Below are 15,081 nucleotides of genomic sequence, written 5' to 3' on the forward strand. Positions count from 1 at the left end.
TCTTATTTACATTTTTACAGCCTCTACAAACACGGTATTTTTACATTAGTCTGTGCATGAACTCCAGGCAGATATTTCACTGTGCTAATCATGTTTTCTAATACTTTGTGGAAGATACAACGGTTTATTTTGGTAAAATTTTCAATGAGACATGTAGAATAAAGTCACATAAATCACAATTTTCAGCTCATTTTTGGTTGTTTTTCACTCATGATACTTCTACTTGTTATCAAAAAGCCTAAAATCTGATGGTAGTTTCTTGTTATGGTGAACAGAAACATACTTTGAAGTATAGATTTGAGGGTTCAAAAGGTTACAAGTTCACAGATTCTGCACTATCGATACTTGCACGAGTGTCCAGCAACAGCAGATAAATGTTTAAACATGATTTGATCATTTCAGGAAGAACCATGCCTGATTTTTTTAGAATAGGTAAATATAAATTCTAATTTGATTATGCAAGATCAGTTTTTTTAATCTTATGCAACGCCAAGATTATGCAACAAAGCTGGAATCTTTCTATTTCTTGACCTTTCATGTAAATAACAATGGCGCAATATAAGGAACATTACAGCCTCATGGGGGCGCTGGAGTGGCATCTGGACATTTACTTGAACTTTAATAATGCTGCAGCTGATGACATTAATGGTTTTTTTCACAATGTCAAAATAACTAGTTGCATAAAATCATTTTGACTGCACACGATGTCACTTCTTGAAACTTTACCTTTTAATTTTCACCCTAATTTAGCACTACAAAAAAGACAACAAAGCAAAGGATAATAAGAAGGAGATTACAAAAAATTTCAGGCCAGATTCAAACAGAATATTTACCTGTTGAGTCACCAGTATGCACCACATTCATTGACTATTATAAAGTGTCCTTTATTTTGACAAGACAGGTGTTCAGAGGGCATCAGATGCATGCTGGGAGCCTCCCCAACCTGTTGAAGAGGAAGTGAGTGCTCTGAAATAGCTTCATGTGTACCAGTGAGACATCAGACAGCATGAGAGCCTTCGTCCTGCTTGTTTGCCTGTCGGTGGGCTGCCTGGCTCAGAGGCCGCAGAGATGCAGTAAGTACAAATCACATTCTGAAGCATTTTCTGTGTTACTCTAAATGATGCCTTCAGTCACAGCAGCATGTTCTGTTGTTTTCAGTATTTGTGATAATTAAATAAGTGACCAGCTTAGCCCTGTGTGATACAAATCCTCAAAAAAAATCCCTTCAGATTTAAACCAATTCTTCCTTTTTGACAGCATCCCCTCCTCTACTGACTGGAAGGCTGTCTGTGGTAAGTTTGAACTCTTCACTTACTACACTACGGTGGATACAGGACTGTTGTTATTCAAAATAAATGAATTTGGAGCAAAACTGAAACATTTTTCCTCTATTTTCAAAGTCCAGCGCAAATGAGAAGCTGACGGCCTTTGCCAGGTACACTTATGACGCACTGAGGCAGCGCATTCGACTCATCGAATTTGGATCCTATCAGAATCAGTCCTTCCACGTTGATGTTCTTCTCCTCTACAGAGAGGTATGTCTACATTTGGATATGTCTACATGAGGATGTACAACACATCTGACTTTATATTCCATCTTCCTCTCTAGGGTGTTGTGTATAAGATAAACAACAGGAACCAAACATGCTGCAAGAAGGCTCTCAGTCGATCCTTCCATCCACTGGCGGTTCCCCAGAACGCCTCCCTGCTGGGCCAGGTGGTGCTGGGCAGCTCCTCTGGTCCAGCGCAGGGAGTCCTGGTCAACACCTGGGCTGGGAAGCTGGAACACAAGAACACAACAGGTACAAATAAGAGGAAATAAGACTAGAAAAATTGCAAAGTCATGTGGTTTGCTGTAGCACATGACAGTCAGTAGCTGCTTTTCTGCTCATGAACCTGCTCGTCCGGTTGTGCTGCCTCAGCTGCCTTGTGATCCATTTGTGGGTTTTTTTTCTTTTCCCCCGCAGCAAAGTACATGAGCACTGTCACCGAGTTTGGATGCGTTCCTGTCAGCACTCTGTTCTACACCGACCAAAGCGGATGGATTGTGACCAGGTCAGTGCATGACGGCTCAGCAGAAACAAGAGGTCATGCAAGACTTAGCTTTATCACGTCTGGTTTAAATAAAGCCACAGTCAGATGCTATTAGTTATTCTTCCAAAGCGCAAATATTTCTGGAAGTTTATTTGCTCCTGTTACATTTTTCACTGCAAAATACAGTCCTGTACAACTATGGAAACACTAACATGACTAGAAGCAGAGAAAGCAGCATTTTGTGCAGAATAATGTACTTATGGTGCCATAAAGCATCAAATATGTTGCGTTTCAGCTCAGTCTCTTGTTTCCTCTCTGCTCTGTGTAAACACAGCATGCAAGTTCACCTGGAAAGTCCCTGTATTGTTGCCATTTTTGGTCAGAGGATTAAATATTTGTGGTTCCTGTTCTGTCAAATTAAAATGTCTGCTTATTGTCAAACCAGATAAGGAAGTTTTAGTTCATCTTACCGAAACACAACATTAAAAATTAGCACATATTTAAGAGAGAAACATGAAACACTATCATGTATTTACATTAATTAACATATTATCTGAAATCAAAAAGTGAGAGCGATATCAGTTATCTTAGCTTGACAGTAATTTTTCAACAAAAAGTTGAACTATTCTTTCAGCTGTTTCAAACACAATGTGGTCCATTTTTACTGTCGCGTTCTCTTTTCCTCGAATGATCAGATTCTGAATAGGAAACTGACAATAAAGCCTGAATCGGTGCAGTCATTACGACTTTTTCTTTGATCATATTCTGAATTCTTGGCGCGTCCCTGTTCCTGATCATCCTTGGATTATTTTTGTCACTTTAATGTGGTTTTCTGTTTTCCAGCTTCTACAACAACGTCATAGGACTTGCTGACCCTCAGATGCTCATCCCGCCGTCGTTCTGTGGAGACGCCCAGCTGGAGACAGAGAATGGTCCAGAAACCTTCTTCAGCGTGTTGTAAACCACAGCTCTGCTTTTCTGAAACGTGCTGCACTGTGATGCTGTCTGCTGCGCGTGAATCTTTGCACTGAATTATGACTTCTATCAGTACCCGTCCTTGGTGAAACAACACTTAACAAGCTGTATGCAGGTAAAACTTCATGTTATCATTCAATCAAACTTGATCAGTGTATCCGTTGTGGGCTTAAGAATCTGTTTAAACAATGGATTATAGCAGAAACCACTGCAAATATAGGTGAAGTGAGAAATTTTCTGTACGATATATTTGTACTTACAGAACACATACAATCACAGAATGGAGGTCGAATGTTTACATATTTGATTGTTTTACAAGTATTAAAATCTCTTTTATATGGCATTTTCTCCCTTCTTTTTTTAACCTATAACCAGTAAAGTTCTGGTGGATGATAACTCTGATAAGAATCTATAGCTATGCTGAGTGTAGTGCCATACTGGGGAGCAGGGCCGGCCCTAGGACTTTGGTGGAAAAAGATTTTTTTGTGGCCCCAAAACATGCACAGGACAACTACCAAATTACGTGCACAGCTTGTAATTGGGTTAAAACACACATGCACATGATTAACAGCAAATATTTATTTATTTTTTTTAAAAATGTATCCTGGACAGGGACAAAATGCGAATCACACACTTATTGTGGTGTGGCCCCCTCTAGTGGATGTGGCTATAAACAACGGCATAGAGTGTTTATGCCAGCAGCTGCAGCCCTGCAGCCCTGCTGGGGAGATCAATTAACCCCGTAAGACCCAAATATAGAAAAAAATGATTTAAAAAAAAAAAACCCAAAACAAAACAATACACAAACCCAAATATAGAAAAACTTGGCAAAAGAAATAAAATTAAATAAAATAATAAACTATTTTATTTCATATAATTATTTTTTAGTTTGGACTTTTAAAACAAAAAAAATACATAGAACGTATTTTTTATTTGTTTTGCATTTTTTTCTTATATTATAGATATAAATATACAGAATATTATAGATATAAAATTAGCCAAAAAATTGCAAAAACTATAGGTATATTGGTTGTATCTCAGGATGTTCTTCAAGCTTCGATGCTTAAGTCATAAAATATCTACTCCTGAATTTTTGCATTTTATGGCATTCTCTATTATAATCTGAACTGATCAGACAGGACTTGATCTGAAAAGTTGCACACTGATTTTTTCTGATGAGGCATAAAAGTCCATCATGAAAATGATACTGATCCAATCTGTAGAAATGGATCAAACAGCCAAAAAGTATTGAATTCATGCAGGAGATTTACACACCGCCTGTCCTTCTGGTGATTAGAGTATCGTCCCTCTGCTACAGTAACGCATAAATAATACAAGCACTGGTGAGCAACCCTTTCATCCCGCTCAACATCGGTCCTGCAAACCTTTTTTTCCCCATTCACCGACACGAACAAATCCTCGAGGTTCGGCTCTCTATGAAGGCATAAACTTTTTAAAGTCGAACAGCTTGAGGAAACTCCTCAGAAGGGAAAAGAGGAGCAGAGCCGAGGGAAGGAAACAGCGGGGGTATTGGCTGCACTAACTCAGGCAGAGGAAGTTCTGGAAAGTGAGAAACTCAACTAGCAGAAGGGAAAGTCCCAGGGGTGTCTCAAAGGACAAAACTGTGCATCTGGAGCATCAAATGGAGAAGATCCACAAGCTGAAGCTCTTTAGATGAACTGGAGGGAATGAATCCATCCTAATTCTTGGCCAGTTCAATTAAACATTCGTACTAACAACTTCTACACTACAGTGAACCAGATGTGATTATCTTCTCACCTGTTCTAGGGTATTTCCGGGTGGAGTAAAGGCCTAATTTTTAGGCAAACACACATGCATAAGACTGGTCCGAGCAAAGGTTTCCGTATTAAAGTGCTGCACTCTTTCACAACCTTTTTGTCTGCCATCTGTCTTCTTTTTCGAGGGGAAAGTACAAGGAGATATTTCCATCACAACAGGAGCAGATGATTTGACTGTGATGAGCTACTCTCACTCATTGCAGTCAGGGATAAAATAACAGCCACTGATGCTTAAGTTTAGCCACTTTTAGTCTGGGATTTTTAATCACACCGATAACTGAAACAAATAATTAAAAATGGTGTCAAATCTGGGCCAAATATCTCACTGCTAGACAAACAAAAGCGCCAAAAATGAATAACTGATACATGGTCATCTGGTCTTTCACTTTCTATCAACTCAGCTCATGTCGCCTGCTTGTGTGACCATTTTATTCTTTTTATGAGTCTCTTCTGCATCCTTACCATTTCCTCATGAGCCATTTTTCACTTGTTCTGTAATGGTTTTTGCTCCCTTTCCCAATGCACTGCAACTACTGTCTCTAATATATAAAGTAATATGTAGGGTTATGGGCAAAGCAAAGAGCCAAAGAGCAAAGAATTTCCTCTGTGTAAAAGTCCTGCAGCCCGACAAAATGAGCCACTAAATTATTAATCCTTCAACTGTTACAAGCCACGTTCCAACATGGAGATCTGTTAGCAGTGAAGTGAATGACTTCTTCTACTGCAGTGCTGGAAGAAACAATATATCTGCTGGCCACTAGATGGCGACGGATAACACGTAATGAAAGAAACGTTTGCACCTCCGGCTCTACAAATTGCTTTATATGTGTAATGATATAGCCCTGGGGTGTCGAACTCATTTTATTTTAGAGCCACATACAGCCCAGTTTGATCTCAAATGGGCCTTACCAGTAAATTCACAGCATAATAACCTAGAAATAACATTCCACTCTTTCCCCATTCTGGAAAACTTCACATTTAATGAACTGTCCTTTTACAAAACATTATGAACATCCTGAAATTTTCTGTCCAAAATGCCTAATAAACTGTCCTGAATATAAATAAAATAATATAAATTCACATTTCTTACAATTCAAACAGTCAAATTTCTAATTTATTGTGTATTTTTGAAAACCAAACATACACTGTATCTTTCATGGGTTCTTTTTTTCCATATAAAGAGAAATTATTAATTTTTTCCCAGAATTTTCAACATCAACAATCTTTGTTCTCTATTTCTAATACATTTTGTTATGTTATTATAAACATATATTATCTGGCAGACATTATATTTTAGGGTTATCTATAAAAAATATAAAATTAAACATGTAGCAGCATTATTCTGCTGCAAAAAAAATACTATAATATTGTTGAAATAAGTTAAATTTCAACAATATTATGCCTCCGTTTATCATTTCCACTTGACAGATCACAGTGTATCTACAAAGGTACAAAACATTTAGTCACAGGTATCCGAAACCGAACAATATAGTATTTATATTTTATGGTCAAAACAATTTGAAATTGTTTAAAATTAACAGTTTTACAAATTTCCAATTTGTAGTTACTGCCTTCTCTGTAATTTTTACACTTTGTGAAGGTATCCTGCTGGCCAGACTGGACACTCTGCTGGGCCAGTTTTGGCTCATTTGACACCCCTGCTAGAAGCTATAAAGAACAGTAAAGAATAGACAGAAATGATGATAACGATTGCAATAATGTTCAATAATTTACTTCTTCCATTTTGTTACAGCTCAGACATAGAAAGTCACTTTGATACAACAGGTTGTGGAGTGACTTGGTAGCAGTAGTAACACACTCCCCTTAGCTCCCCGACCTCCTGCACCCCAACATCTGCCCTCATCACCCCTGGATCCTGAGCTTCAGTTTCCAGCCACAGAAGTCTAGCATCAGGATCCTCATCAGAAAACTGCAGTAAGGATCCTGAGTCCCGCAACACCTTCAAACACTGCTTCAGCACCAGGCCAGCTTTCCCCTTCCCTTCCCTGGACCTCAACAAGGCGTCTGTGGTGCCCTTATCAACGATAATGTCCACACTGCTCAAACCAAAGTGCTTGTCCAGATGCATACAGTCCAGCTCTAAAAACTCAAGCTGAGAAGAAGGATTGTGAGGCTGAATGGCTTTAGCTCGAATGTGCTCCTGCATGAGTCGCACAGCTACAGGGGAAATGTCGGCACAAGTGACGCAGACAGGGAGAGGAGAGTGTCTGTAAATAGAGGGCCCTAGTGCAGATGTGCCACAGCCCATATCCAACACTCGGAGCAAAGCATCTGGACGGGACAGAGTCTGGATTAGAGGCATAATCATGTCTTGGACAGAACTGAAACCAAAGAACCACTCAAAGTTTTTGAACGTGGGTGTCCGGCTGCTGTTCTCAGTGTAGAAGCGATCCCAGGTTGCTTTCTTATCCATGTTTTGAATCAGTTCAGCTAGACAGAAACAGAGAGAGATGGAACATAAGAGTTAGTGTTTTTGAGATACAGCTGAACCTCAGTGCCGACATGCTTCTCTCACACTTTGCGGGGCTTCACGTTGACGGATTGTTCATTAAGTTGGCATGTGTTTCTGTTCACTAGAAAATCTTAACTCAAGCACATGATTTAAGGAGCAATTTGGGAAAAATGTCTCATTATGATTTGACAGATATTGCAATTTGCGATGCAATTTAAAGTGATTCTTTGATTCAATATGCATGAAGTAATAGTTATTAAACTTTTAGACCATTACCACGAGATACCAACTATATATTATCTGTATTGTAGATAGATAGATAGATAGATAGATAGATAAAATAGCAGGAAACGCATTTCAAAAGCTGAAACAATTGTAAGATAAAAAAAGTAATCTTAAAAATAAATAATCTCATGTCTCTGTGAACAATCTGACAAAGAAAGAGGTATGTCATTCATAGATATGAAGTAGTACCTAAGCGTTGCATGCAATTATGCTTAACAGAGTGATCTTAATAAGGTCAGAAGGGCTGCATAATAAATATACTAAATTGCATATGCCTTTGCAATTTGCACCATTTCAAATTGCAATTTCAACGTAAGATCAATCAACTGTTCAGCTCTAAAGAATTCAAACTCATTTGCAAATATATTATGTACAACTAGGTCGAGCTAAAGCACTAGTATAGTAACTCGGTAATTAATTCTTAAGACTGCATTCTCAACTTTTTGATGAAAATGCTTGAATGGATTCTGCAGTATATGGTGATGTTGAATTGCACTGTTATCACGTGTTTCTATCATTTTGTCCACTGTTTACATCAGCAACAGTGTGTTAACAACAGTAACACCTCTGCAAAGGACAAACTGACATAATTATAAAGTTAAGTCAAAAAGCTAAAGCACTACAATCTTATTAACAGATTTAATGCAACACTGCTGTCTTGCTGTAAATCCTACTTCGTGTCATCACAGTTTATGGGGTGTAACTAATAAAGTGGCAACCAAATGTACAATGAAGTACTGCTGAATGGGACGTGTCACAAAAAACTTTTGAATTTTGGATAAGTCTGCTTTAGTAGTTAAGAGAAAAACCTGCACACGAACTTGCACTTGCTCTAAATCAGCTCACCTGTTCAAGCAAGTTAGCTTAGCTTAGCCAGCTAGCTAGCTGTAGCAGCAGCACCATGTGCGTCGCCGGTACAGAAACATTTCAGTCAACAAAACATTATTTAATGAGACAATGATTAAAGAGCAAACATACTTGTGAGAGAATAATGTTGTCGTACACAGGCAGCTAATATCCTCCTGCCTGACAAACTCAACGACTTTGACCACGGAGACATCTTGGCTTTTCCTCACTCTTGCCCAAGTAAAGATGTCTCACTCTGGTTGAATTTCTTAGTACCAACAGCGCCTGTAAAAATGTTGCCGAGATATCATCTGCTTCGTAGTGGATCTTTGATTAGTAAATGCGGCAATGACGTAACTGTGTGACTGTAGGTGTAAACAAAGCACATGCGGCACCAGAGAGAGGCCAGATTAAAATGAATTTAATGCTCCTTTCAGGGAATCTAATTGTCTCCAAATGAAGTAAATCAATCTCCACTTAAATAATAGTGAGAAAAACAAAACACAGCCTTTACTGATGTTGGCTGGAACTGAACTAACAGGTTAAATGGAGGTCTGAAAGTGAAAATAGAAATGAAGAGGGCCTAGATTTCCATGTAAAGCATTGTATTTCAAGTAAGGCTGGAGAGGTACATTTTAAATTTTGACAGAAAATATACCCCTCTAATTGTAATTGCCAAATTTAAAGCCAGCCCTGCTGTACATTCCTTAATTGTTCACTATTTCTAAACTGAAATCACTGTTGACTAATAAAAATACATATTTTAAACATGTTAAAAGGTGTTTTTTTAAGAAGCTATTACATTTTCTTCCCTGAAAATGTTCCAAGCATTGTGAGCATCCCATTTTTGCTTGTTTTTTTCATTTCAGATGATGAGATTTTCTGTATTTAGTTCTGTTTACCTAAACATACATTTACTTTTTATATACCTATTTTGTTTGTCATAAAAATAAAAAACTATGCTAAGTTTGCAGTGAGTATTTCTGCATTATTTAGCAACTAAGCAAGGCTTTTTGCATGAATGTTTTTATGTATTAGTATAATTTTAACTTCAATTTCATTAGAATCCTTACTGTTAAACATTCCAGTTTTCTTTGTTTGGTTCCCTTTACACTGGCTTTAATATGCAACAGGTATCCTACAATAGACCTGCATTATTTAAAACTAAGCGTTGCTTCCACTGGGAGATTTTTGCAGAAGTGCAACATTAAAATGGACGATATAAACAATTTTGCAGTTATCTACAGCTTAAAGATGTAATTTTCCATCACTGCTTACTGAATTCCTAAAATTTTACAGCGACCTTCAGGGGGAAAAAATCCAACACAAGAAATAAGATGTAAATCGCTTTAATAAAACTCAATGAAACGCAGTGTAACAAAGGAAAAGAATCAAACATAAAGCAAGTAGATAACATTTACAACCACAAAAGAAAAAAAAACCTGTACAACTCTAAATGGCTGGAGTCACTTCTATTGTTCCAAAGATTTTTTTTTTTAATCATTTAACCATTTTGTGATGACTGAGGGTAAACTTGGGGGCATTGAGGGGCAGGATGGGGGTAAAGGAGGCATGTAATGTGATTTCATCTATTTTTTTATTTTATTTTTTTCAAAATACATGAGTGTAATTTCATACACAGATGTACGCTTCATCAACGTGGCTGCTGAAGTTATTTTTGAACGCGCTGCTGTCGGGCACAGCAGCAGGAGGATGAGGTGGGTTGTGGCCAGGAGTGCTATTTGTACAAGATGTCGTAATGGCCTGGTCTATAGAGGAGGAAGATCCGAGGGTCACCGCCTTCAGGGAACACGTGGTGATTGACTGTTCCTCCTTCTCCTCTGTCCATGTACTCCACAAGGATGGATACGTCCAGGGCCTGGGCTAAGGCGATGATGTGAATGTGGTCACTTTCTTTAGACATTGGCTCTACCTCCTTCAGCGAGAAAAAAAGTAAGCACATCAGGTGGAAGTTTGTTAATACTATAAAACACACTGATCACATATTTTATCCTTCTGTTTGTGCTCAAAAATGACAGTACATTCTTTTAACCCTCCTGTTGACAGAGTGCCATTTATGGGCACCAAAAATATTATTTCCTTGTCTGAATAAAATCCAAAAATTAAGCAAAAAAATTCCCAAATTTCTGAAAATTTGCAAAACCCTCAGGAAGAAAAAAAATCCCCAAATCAGGCAAGAAAATTCTTGTAAATATTTTCAAAAAATTAGTAAAAATTTTTCTTTCAAAAAAAATCCTAAAAATATCTAAAGTGATTCCATATATATCAGCAAAACTTCTAATATTTTCTTTAAGAACATTCACAAAAAAAGTGTTTTTTCTTCCCTTCCTGCCTCTAAAACCTCTAAATCTGTGTTTTTCAGACTGGCATTTGGTACATTGCAGTTTCAAGTTGGAAATACTCAGCCATGGCGTAAATGCCCTCGAATCCTAACTCTTTCTAGTTTAGGGACACCTTCCAAATGGTGGCCAATCTTTTTTTTTTTTTTTTAAATAGCAAAGCTTTCTCACAGACTGTCTTCAGAAGAGAACAACTGTGACACCCAGATTTGATTTGGACAAACGATTGAAACCCACCTGCTGACAGAACTCTTTGACAGAGCGTCCTCCCTCTATGAAATGCTGAAAGAAGCCATTCTCACGCTGCAAATAGCCTGAGGTGAGCAGCCGCAGGTACACGACCACGTAGTCTGACATGTTCTGGTCGTTGAAGGAGCTCAGCAGCTCCTGCAGGCTCGGCTGTTTCTCACATAGTTCGATCAGGTCCATGAACTATGTGCGGAAACATTATTTGTATTGTGATCGCTTCAACACTTAAAATAATAATAACTGCACATTTAATACTGCTGAAATGAAAAAAATGTTTTGATGGGAAACTCACAGTATTGTGGAAGTCTTCAATGGTAAACTCAGTGAAGCCTTCATTAACCAGGTCCAGTTTACTTTTAGCTGCAACTGCTTTGAACCTAAAAACACAAAAACATGGATTTAATAATCCTGTGAATATTAGTTCAGTTGGTTGTAAATATATTAGACCCTCCAGAAAAACGCGATTATGCGATCGCATGAATTCCCACATTAATCACCAAAATGCCGCTGATTATGCGGGGGTCAATTATTTCCCAAAAGGCCGCATAATCCCCGCAAAACAGCGCATAATTCCTGCAAGAATCTCACATTTCCACGAAAAAAAAGAGAAATATGCGGGTCCCGCTTGATTTCACAATTTCCGCATAAAATGAGAAAACTATAACCGATATAAATGGAGTTGTGAGTTTTTATGTGACGCCCGGCCTGACGTCATCAGTTCGCGCATTCACACACACACACTAGAAGCACGAGCTGATGTGGAGCGCGGCGCCAGTGTTGCCAACTTAGCGACTTTCTTGCTAAATCTAGCAACTTTCCAAAGCGTCCTCGCAACTTTTTTTGTCAAAAGCGACTAGCCACAAATCTAACGACTTTTTCTGCCGTTTTGGAGACTGACAGGAAAACTCTGATCATTCTGCAGTTACTGTCCTCAACAAGCAGCAGGTGCTGCTGTGAGCTTCTCCCCGTCCCAAAGCACAGGCTGTCATTCCAGTAACCCCGCAGCAGTCCCAGTGTCTGATTAGAGGACACATCCCGGCAGGTGAATCGCACATATTTTTGCATATTTCACAACTATTCTCATACTTTGCAACTTTCCGCAATTTCCCCGCTTAAAATGGCAGAAAAACCCCGCATATTTATTCACATAATCAAGGATTTTTGTCCGCGTTTTTCTGGAGGGTCTAATATATTGGGAAAACTGTGCATTCATAGGGCAGACAGATACAGAAGCGCTGCACCTACTTTTCTGGACCATAACCAACAACACAACATCTAAAGGTATACATGGACTAGGTATTGGTTCTACACGTGTCATCAATGAATCTGTCAAACCTGTCTCTAGTGCAGCCATGAGGAGACAGGGCTGTGCCAAAACAGACTTAACAGTACATGATGACTAAAGCGTGAATTTCAGTCTAGACACCAACAGCCACCACAACACAAACAGTAGCAATTATGGCCCTCACTTCTGAAGCTCTTTGCTGTCATCTAGCAGGGACTCAAGATGTGCAAAACCGAAGGCTCTGTAGAAACAGTTTCCATCTGGCCGCGTCTTCCGAATGTACGAGTATTTTTTGTGTAGGTCCTGCACCAAAGCAAAAAAAAAAAAAAAAAAGAATTACACCAAACAGTTAAAACTGCTTTCGAAAATATCAGCAACAGCCAAGCTTTGGATAAAATGACGCCTCTGACTGAGGCAGAGTTGCACCCTGGTGTGGGTGCAGTAACGTGAGAGCAGGTGCTGTGGTTGGACTGACCTTGATCTTGAGCTGATAAACCGTGTCATCCTCAGCGTACTCTCTCTGCAGCACTGACAGGTCCTGTCTGTCCGACACTAAAGGGTTACTGTTGGCTATCTGCACACCCACACACAAAATTAAAATTAGTAGATGCACTGTTAGCAAACTAACTCAGAGTGACTTTGTCCTGATCAGTTGCTGGCTGTGCTTGCATTTATCCATCATATTACACATTAGTTCCCCTGCAATTTAAGTTTTACTTTTATACAACAGTGAATTTCCTTATTGGCTTATAGCTGCGCAGACAAGTTGTATAATACAGGTCAAGGTCAATATTACTGAATAAAGGAGAGTTTTAAAATTCTATATACAGGAACATTTATTTGTCTTAAAAAAAAAATCCAAAAAATGTATCACATGCTGTGTTCAGGCACAATATGAAATTTTCTGTTGTGGTCACACATCAACTGACATTTATGGAGCATCAACTGCACAAGAAATCTTGAAGCTTGTTGATGTTGCAGCACAGAGACAGAATGATGACAAACCATCCTTGTTTATGTCAGCGGTCAAGACTACATTTGACCTTGCTCATATAAATTTCTCACCTCCTGCTGAATCCTGTCCTGTTGAGCAATTATGGCCTCGTCATACGCGAGGCAGTTCACTCCTGTACGAGAAGGGCGACAAACGTATTAGGCTTCAGGAGGAGACATTCAAACGGTGGACCGATAGACTACAATGATATAGGGCTGAAATTATTGTTTATGAATCATCCCAGAATGAAAGTCAGTATGCAAGTGTAAGCAAGACAAAGCCTACTTTTCAACCTGGGAAGCAATTGCTGCAATAACTCCTTGCACACTTTGTGCATGAGTGTTTATGCAGGTGCCTAGTGGCAAGTGATGATATACAAAAAATATGCCTACAAATAGGAGTGAACAATAATCTGAATCAAGTTGAAATTGCAGTTACAAAGTAATAATTAGCAAATCACAAATGCCACAATTAAGAAAGTATGTTTTGCAGTTCATTTGGCACTGGATGTAAACTGTCATGCGAACGGATTGACAAATTCATGCCATCCTCCATGTGTGGAGGCACACATGGAGGATGTCAGGCTTTTGATGGTGGTGCATGTGGTAATTAACATTTTACATCTATTACAAAGTGAATATTAAATTGAATAAAAATAAAATGTCACAATTAGATATATTTCCCAAAGGATTTAGCCTTGACTGCAATGCGTCAAGGACATCTTTCAAAACAAAGAAGCCATGATTTGAGGTAACTTGTGTCACTTGTGTTTTTCTATTTATTTATTTATTTTTGTTTGTGTTAACCCCTCAGATTCATTACATGTGTTAATATTTACCTCTACTCTTTACATTATTGAAACGATTGCACTCACGTAAACAACAGTCAGAGGTGTATGTATTAAAAAATACATTTGAATACTGACAACAAAGAGTAATAGAAGACACATTTTCTCTTGCTGTTGTCAACATCTGCCGTCCCCACGAGTAACTACAGACGCTTTCAGCTTGTAGTCAGTCATTAACATGAAAACAAGTTAATCCACAACACCGGCTAACGTCAGTCAGCTAAACTTGGCTAGCTCGACCTGTGCGAAAACACAACAAATTCTAGCCACGACGAAAAACGTCGTTTTGGAAACAGATAGGAGGATGTCCGGGCTTTAATATTTACCACATACTTTTAATATTTCCTCAAGACAAAAGCTCCGAGACTGTCACTTCATGCTGCCCTGTCAATAACTAAACAAGCATTTTTTTTCTTTGTGTAGCAATGGCAGCTAGCTAACGCTAGCCTAGAAGCTCTGGCCTCTGTGTCCCCCTCATCGCTGCATGTCAGCCACCTCTACCACGGAGAAGACAGCGGCTCAAACGCTTTTCGGACACTCGTACGGACACGGGCTTCGTTTGCGAGAGAAACGGCAACGCTGCTTGTCGGATATTTTGTGGTGTGACTGTTTCTCTCACCCTCCATCTCTCCCTGTGATGATTCCTGCTGCTCCTCCGCCATCTTAGCTGTCGAGATCTGTTTCCTCCTTCTGCATGACCTCATTCGTTACACACTTCCGAGCGGAGGCAAATGAGTTTATTTATTTATTTATTTATTTATTTATTTATTTATTTATTTATTTATTTATTTATTTATTTATTTATGTTTGATTTTACTTTATTATTATTTTTAATTTAACTAACTCTGGCGAACTTTCTCACATCAAGGTTGTTGGTTTGTGGTGATTAAAATGATAAAACCTATAAAACTAAACCACAATATAAAGTTATAAG

At 38.6% G+C, this 15,081-nt stretch overlaps 3 protein-coding genes across 3 annotated transcripts; 1 reads left to right on the forward strand and 2 right to left on the reverse strand.

The window, feature by feature from the left end:
* Nucleotides 1-854: 854 nt before the first annotated feature.
* Nucleotides 855-3,352, forward strand: LOC110959363 (ependymin-like). The gene is made up of 6 exons (XM_022206203.2): nt 855-1,073; nt 1,258-1,292; nt 1,401-1,535; nt 1,610-1,802; nt 1,968-2,055; nt 2,878-3,352. Exons 1-6 carry the CDS (start codon nt 980-982, stop codon nt 2,993-2,995), a joined length of 663 nt encoding a protein of 220 aa, XP_022061895.2. The 5' UTR covers nt 855-979; the 3' UTR covers nt 2,996-3,352.
* Nucleotides 3,353-5,768: 2,416 nt separating this feature from the next.
* cskmt (citrate synthase lysine methyltransferase) lies at nt 5,769-8,858 on the reverse strand. Its single transcript, XM_022206205.2, has 2 exons — nt 8,545-8,858; nt 5,769-7,259 (listed from the first exon to the last, which is right to left on the reverse strand). Exons 1-2 carry the CDS (start codon nt 8,624-8,626, stop codon nt 6,577-6,579), a joined length of 765 nt encoding a protein of 254 aa, XP_022061897.2. The 5' UTR covers nt 8,627-8,858; the 3' UTR covers nt 5,769-6,576.
* An 887-nt stretch (nt 8,859-9,745) lies between these two features.
* otub1b (OTU deubiquitinase, ubiquitin aldehyde binding 1b) lies at nt 9,746-14,872 on the reverse strand. The gene is made up of 7 exons (XM_022206200.2): nt 14,767-14,872; nt 13,372-13,433; nt 12,782-12,880; nt 12,491-12,609; nt 11,314-11,398; nt 11,010-11,204; nt 9,746-10,348 (listed from the first exon to the last, which is right to left on the reverse strand). The coding sequence occupies exons 1-7, from the start codon at nt 14,849-14,851 to the stop codon at nt 10,151-10,153; spliced, it is 843 nt and encodes a 280-aa protein (XP_022061892.2). The 5' UTR covers nt 14,852-14,872; the 3' UTR covers nt 9,746-10,150.
* Between the last annotated feature and the right edge of the window lie 209 nt (nt 14,873-15,081).

Source organism: Acanthochromis polyacanthus, chromosome 23 (genome assembly GCF_021347895.1).
Source record: "Acanthochromis polyacanthus isolate Apoly-LR-REF ecotype Palm Island chromosome 23, KAUST_Apoly_ChrSc, whole genome shotgun sequence".
Taxonomy (NCBI): domain Eukaryota; kingdom Metazoa; phylum Chordata; class Actinopteri; family Pomacentridae; genus Acanthochromis; species Acanthochromis polyacanthus.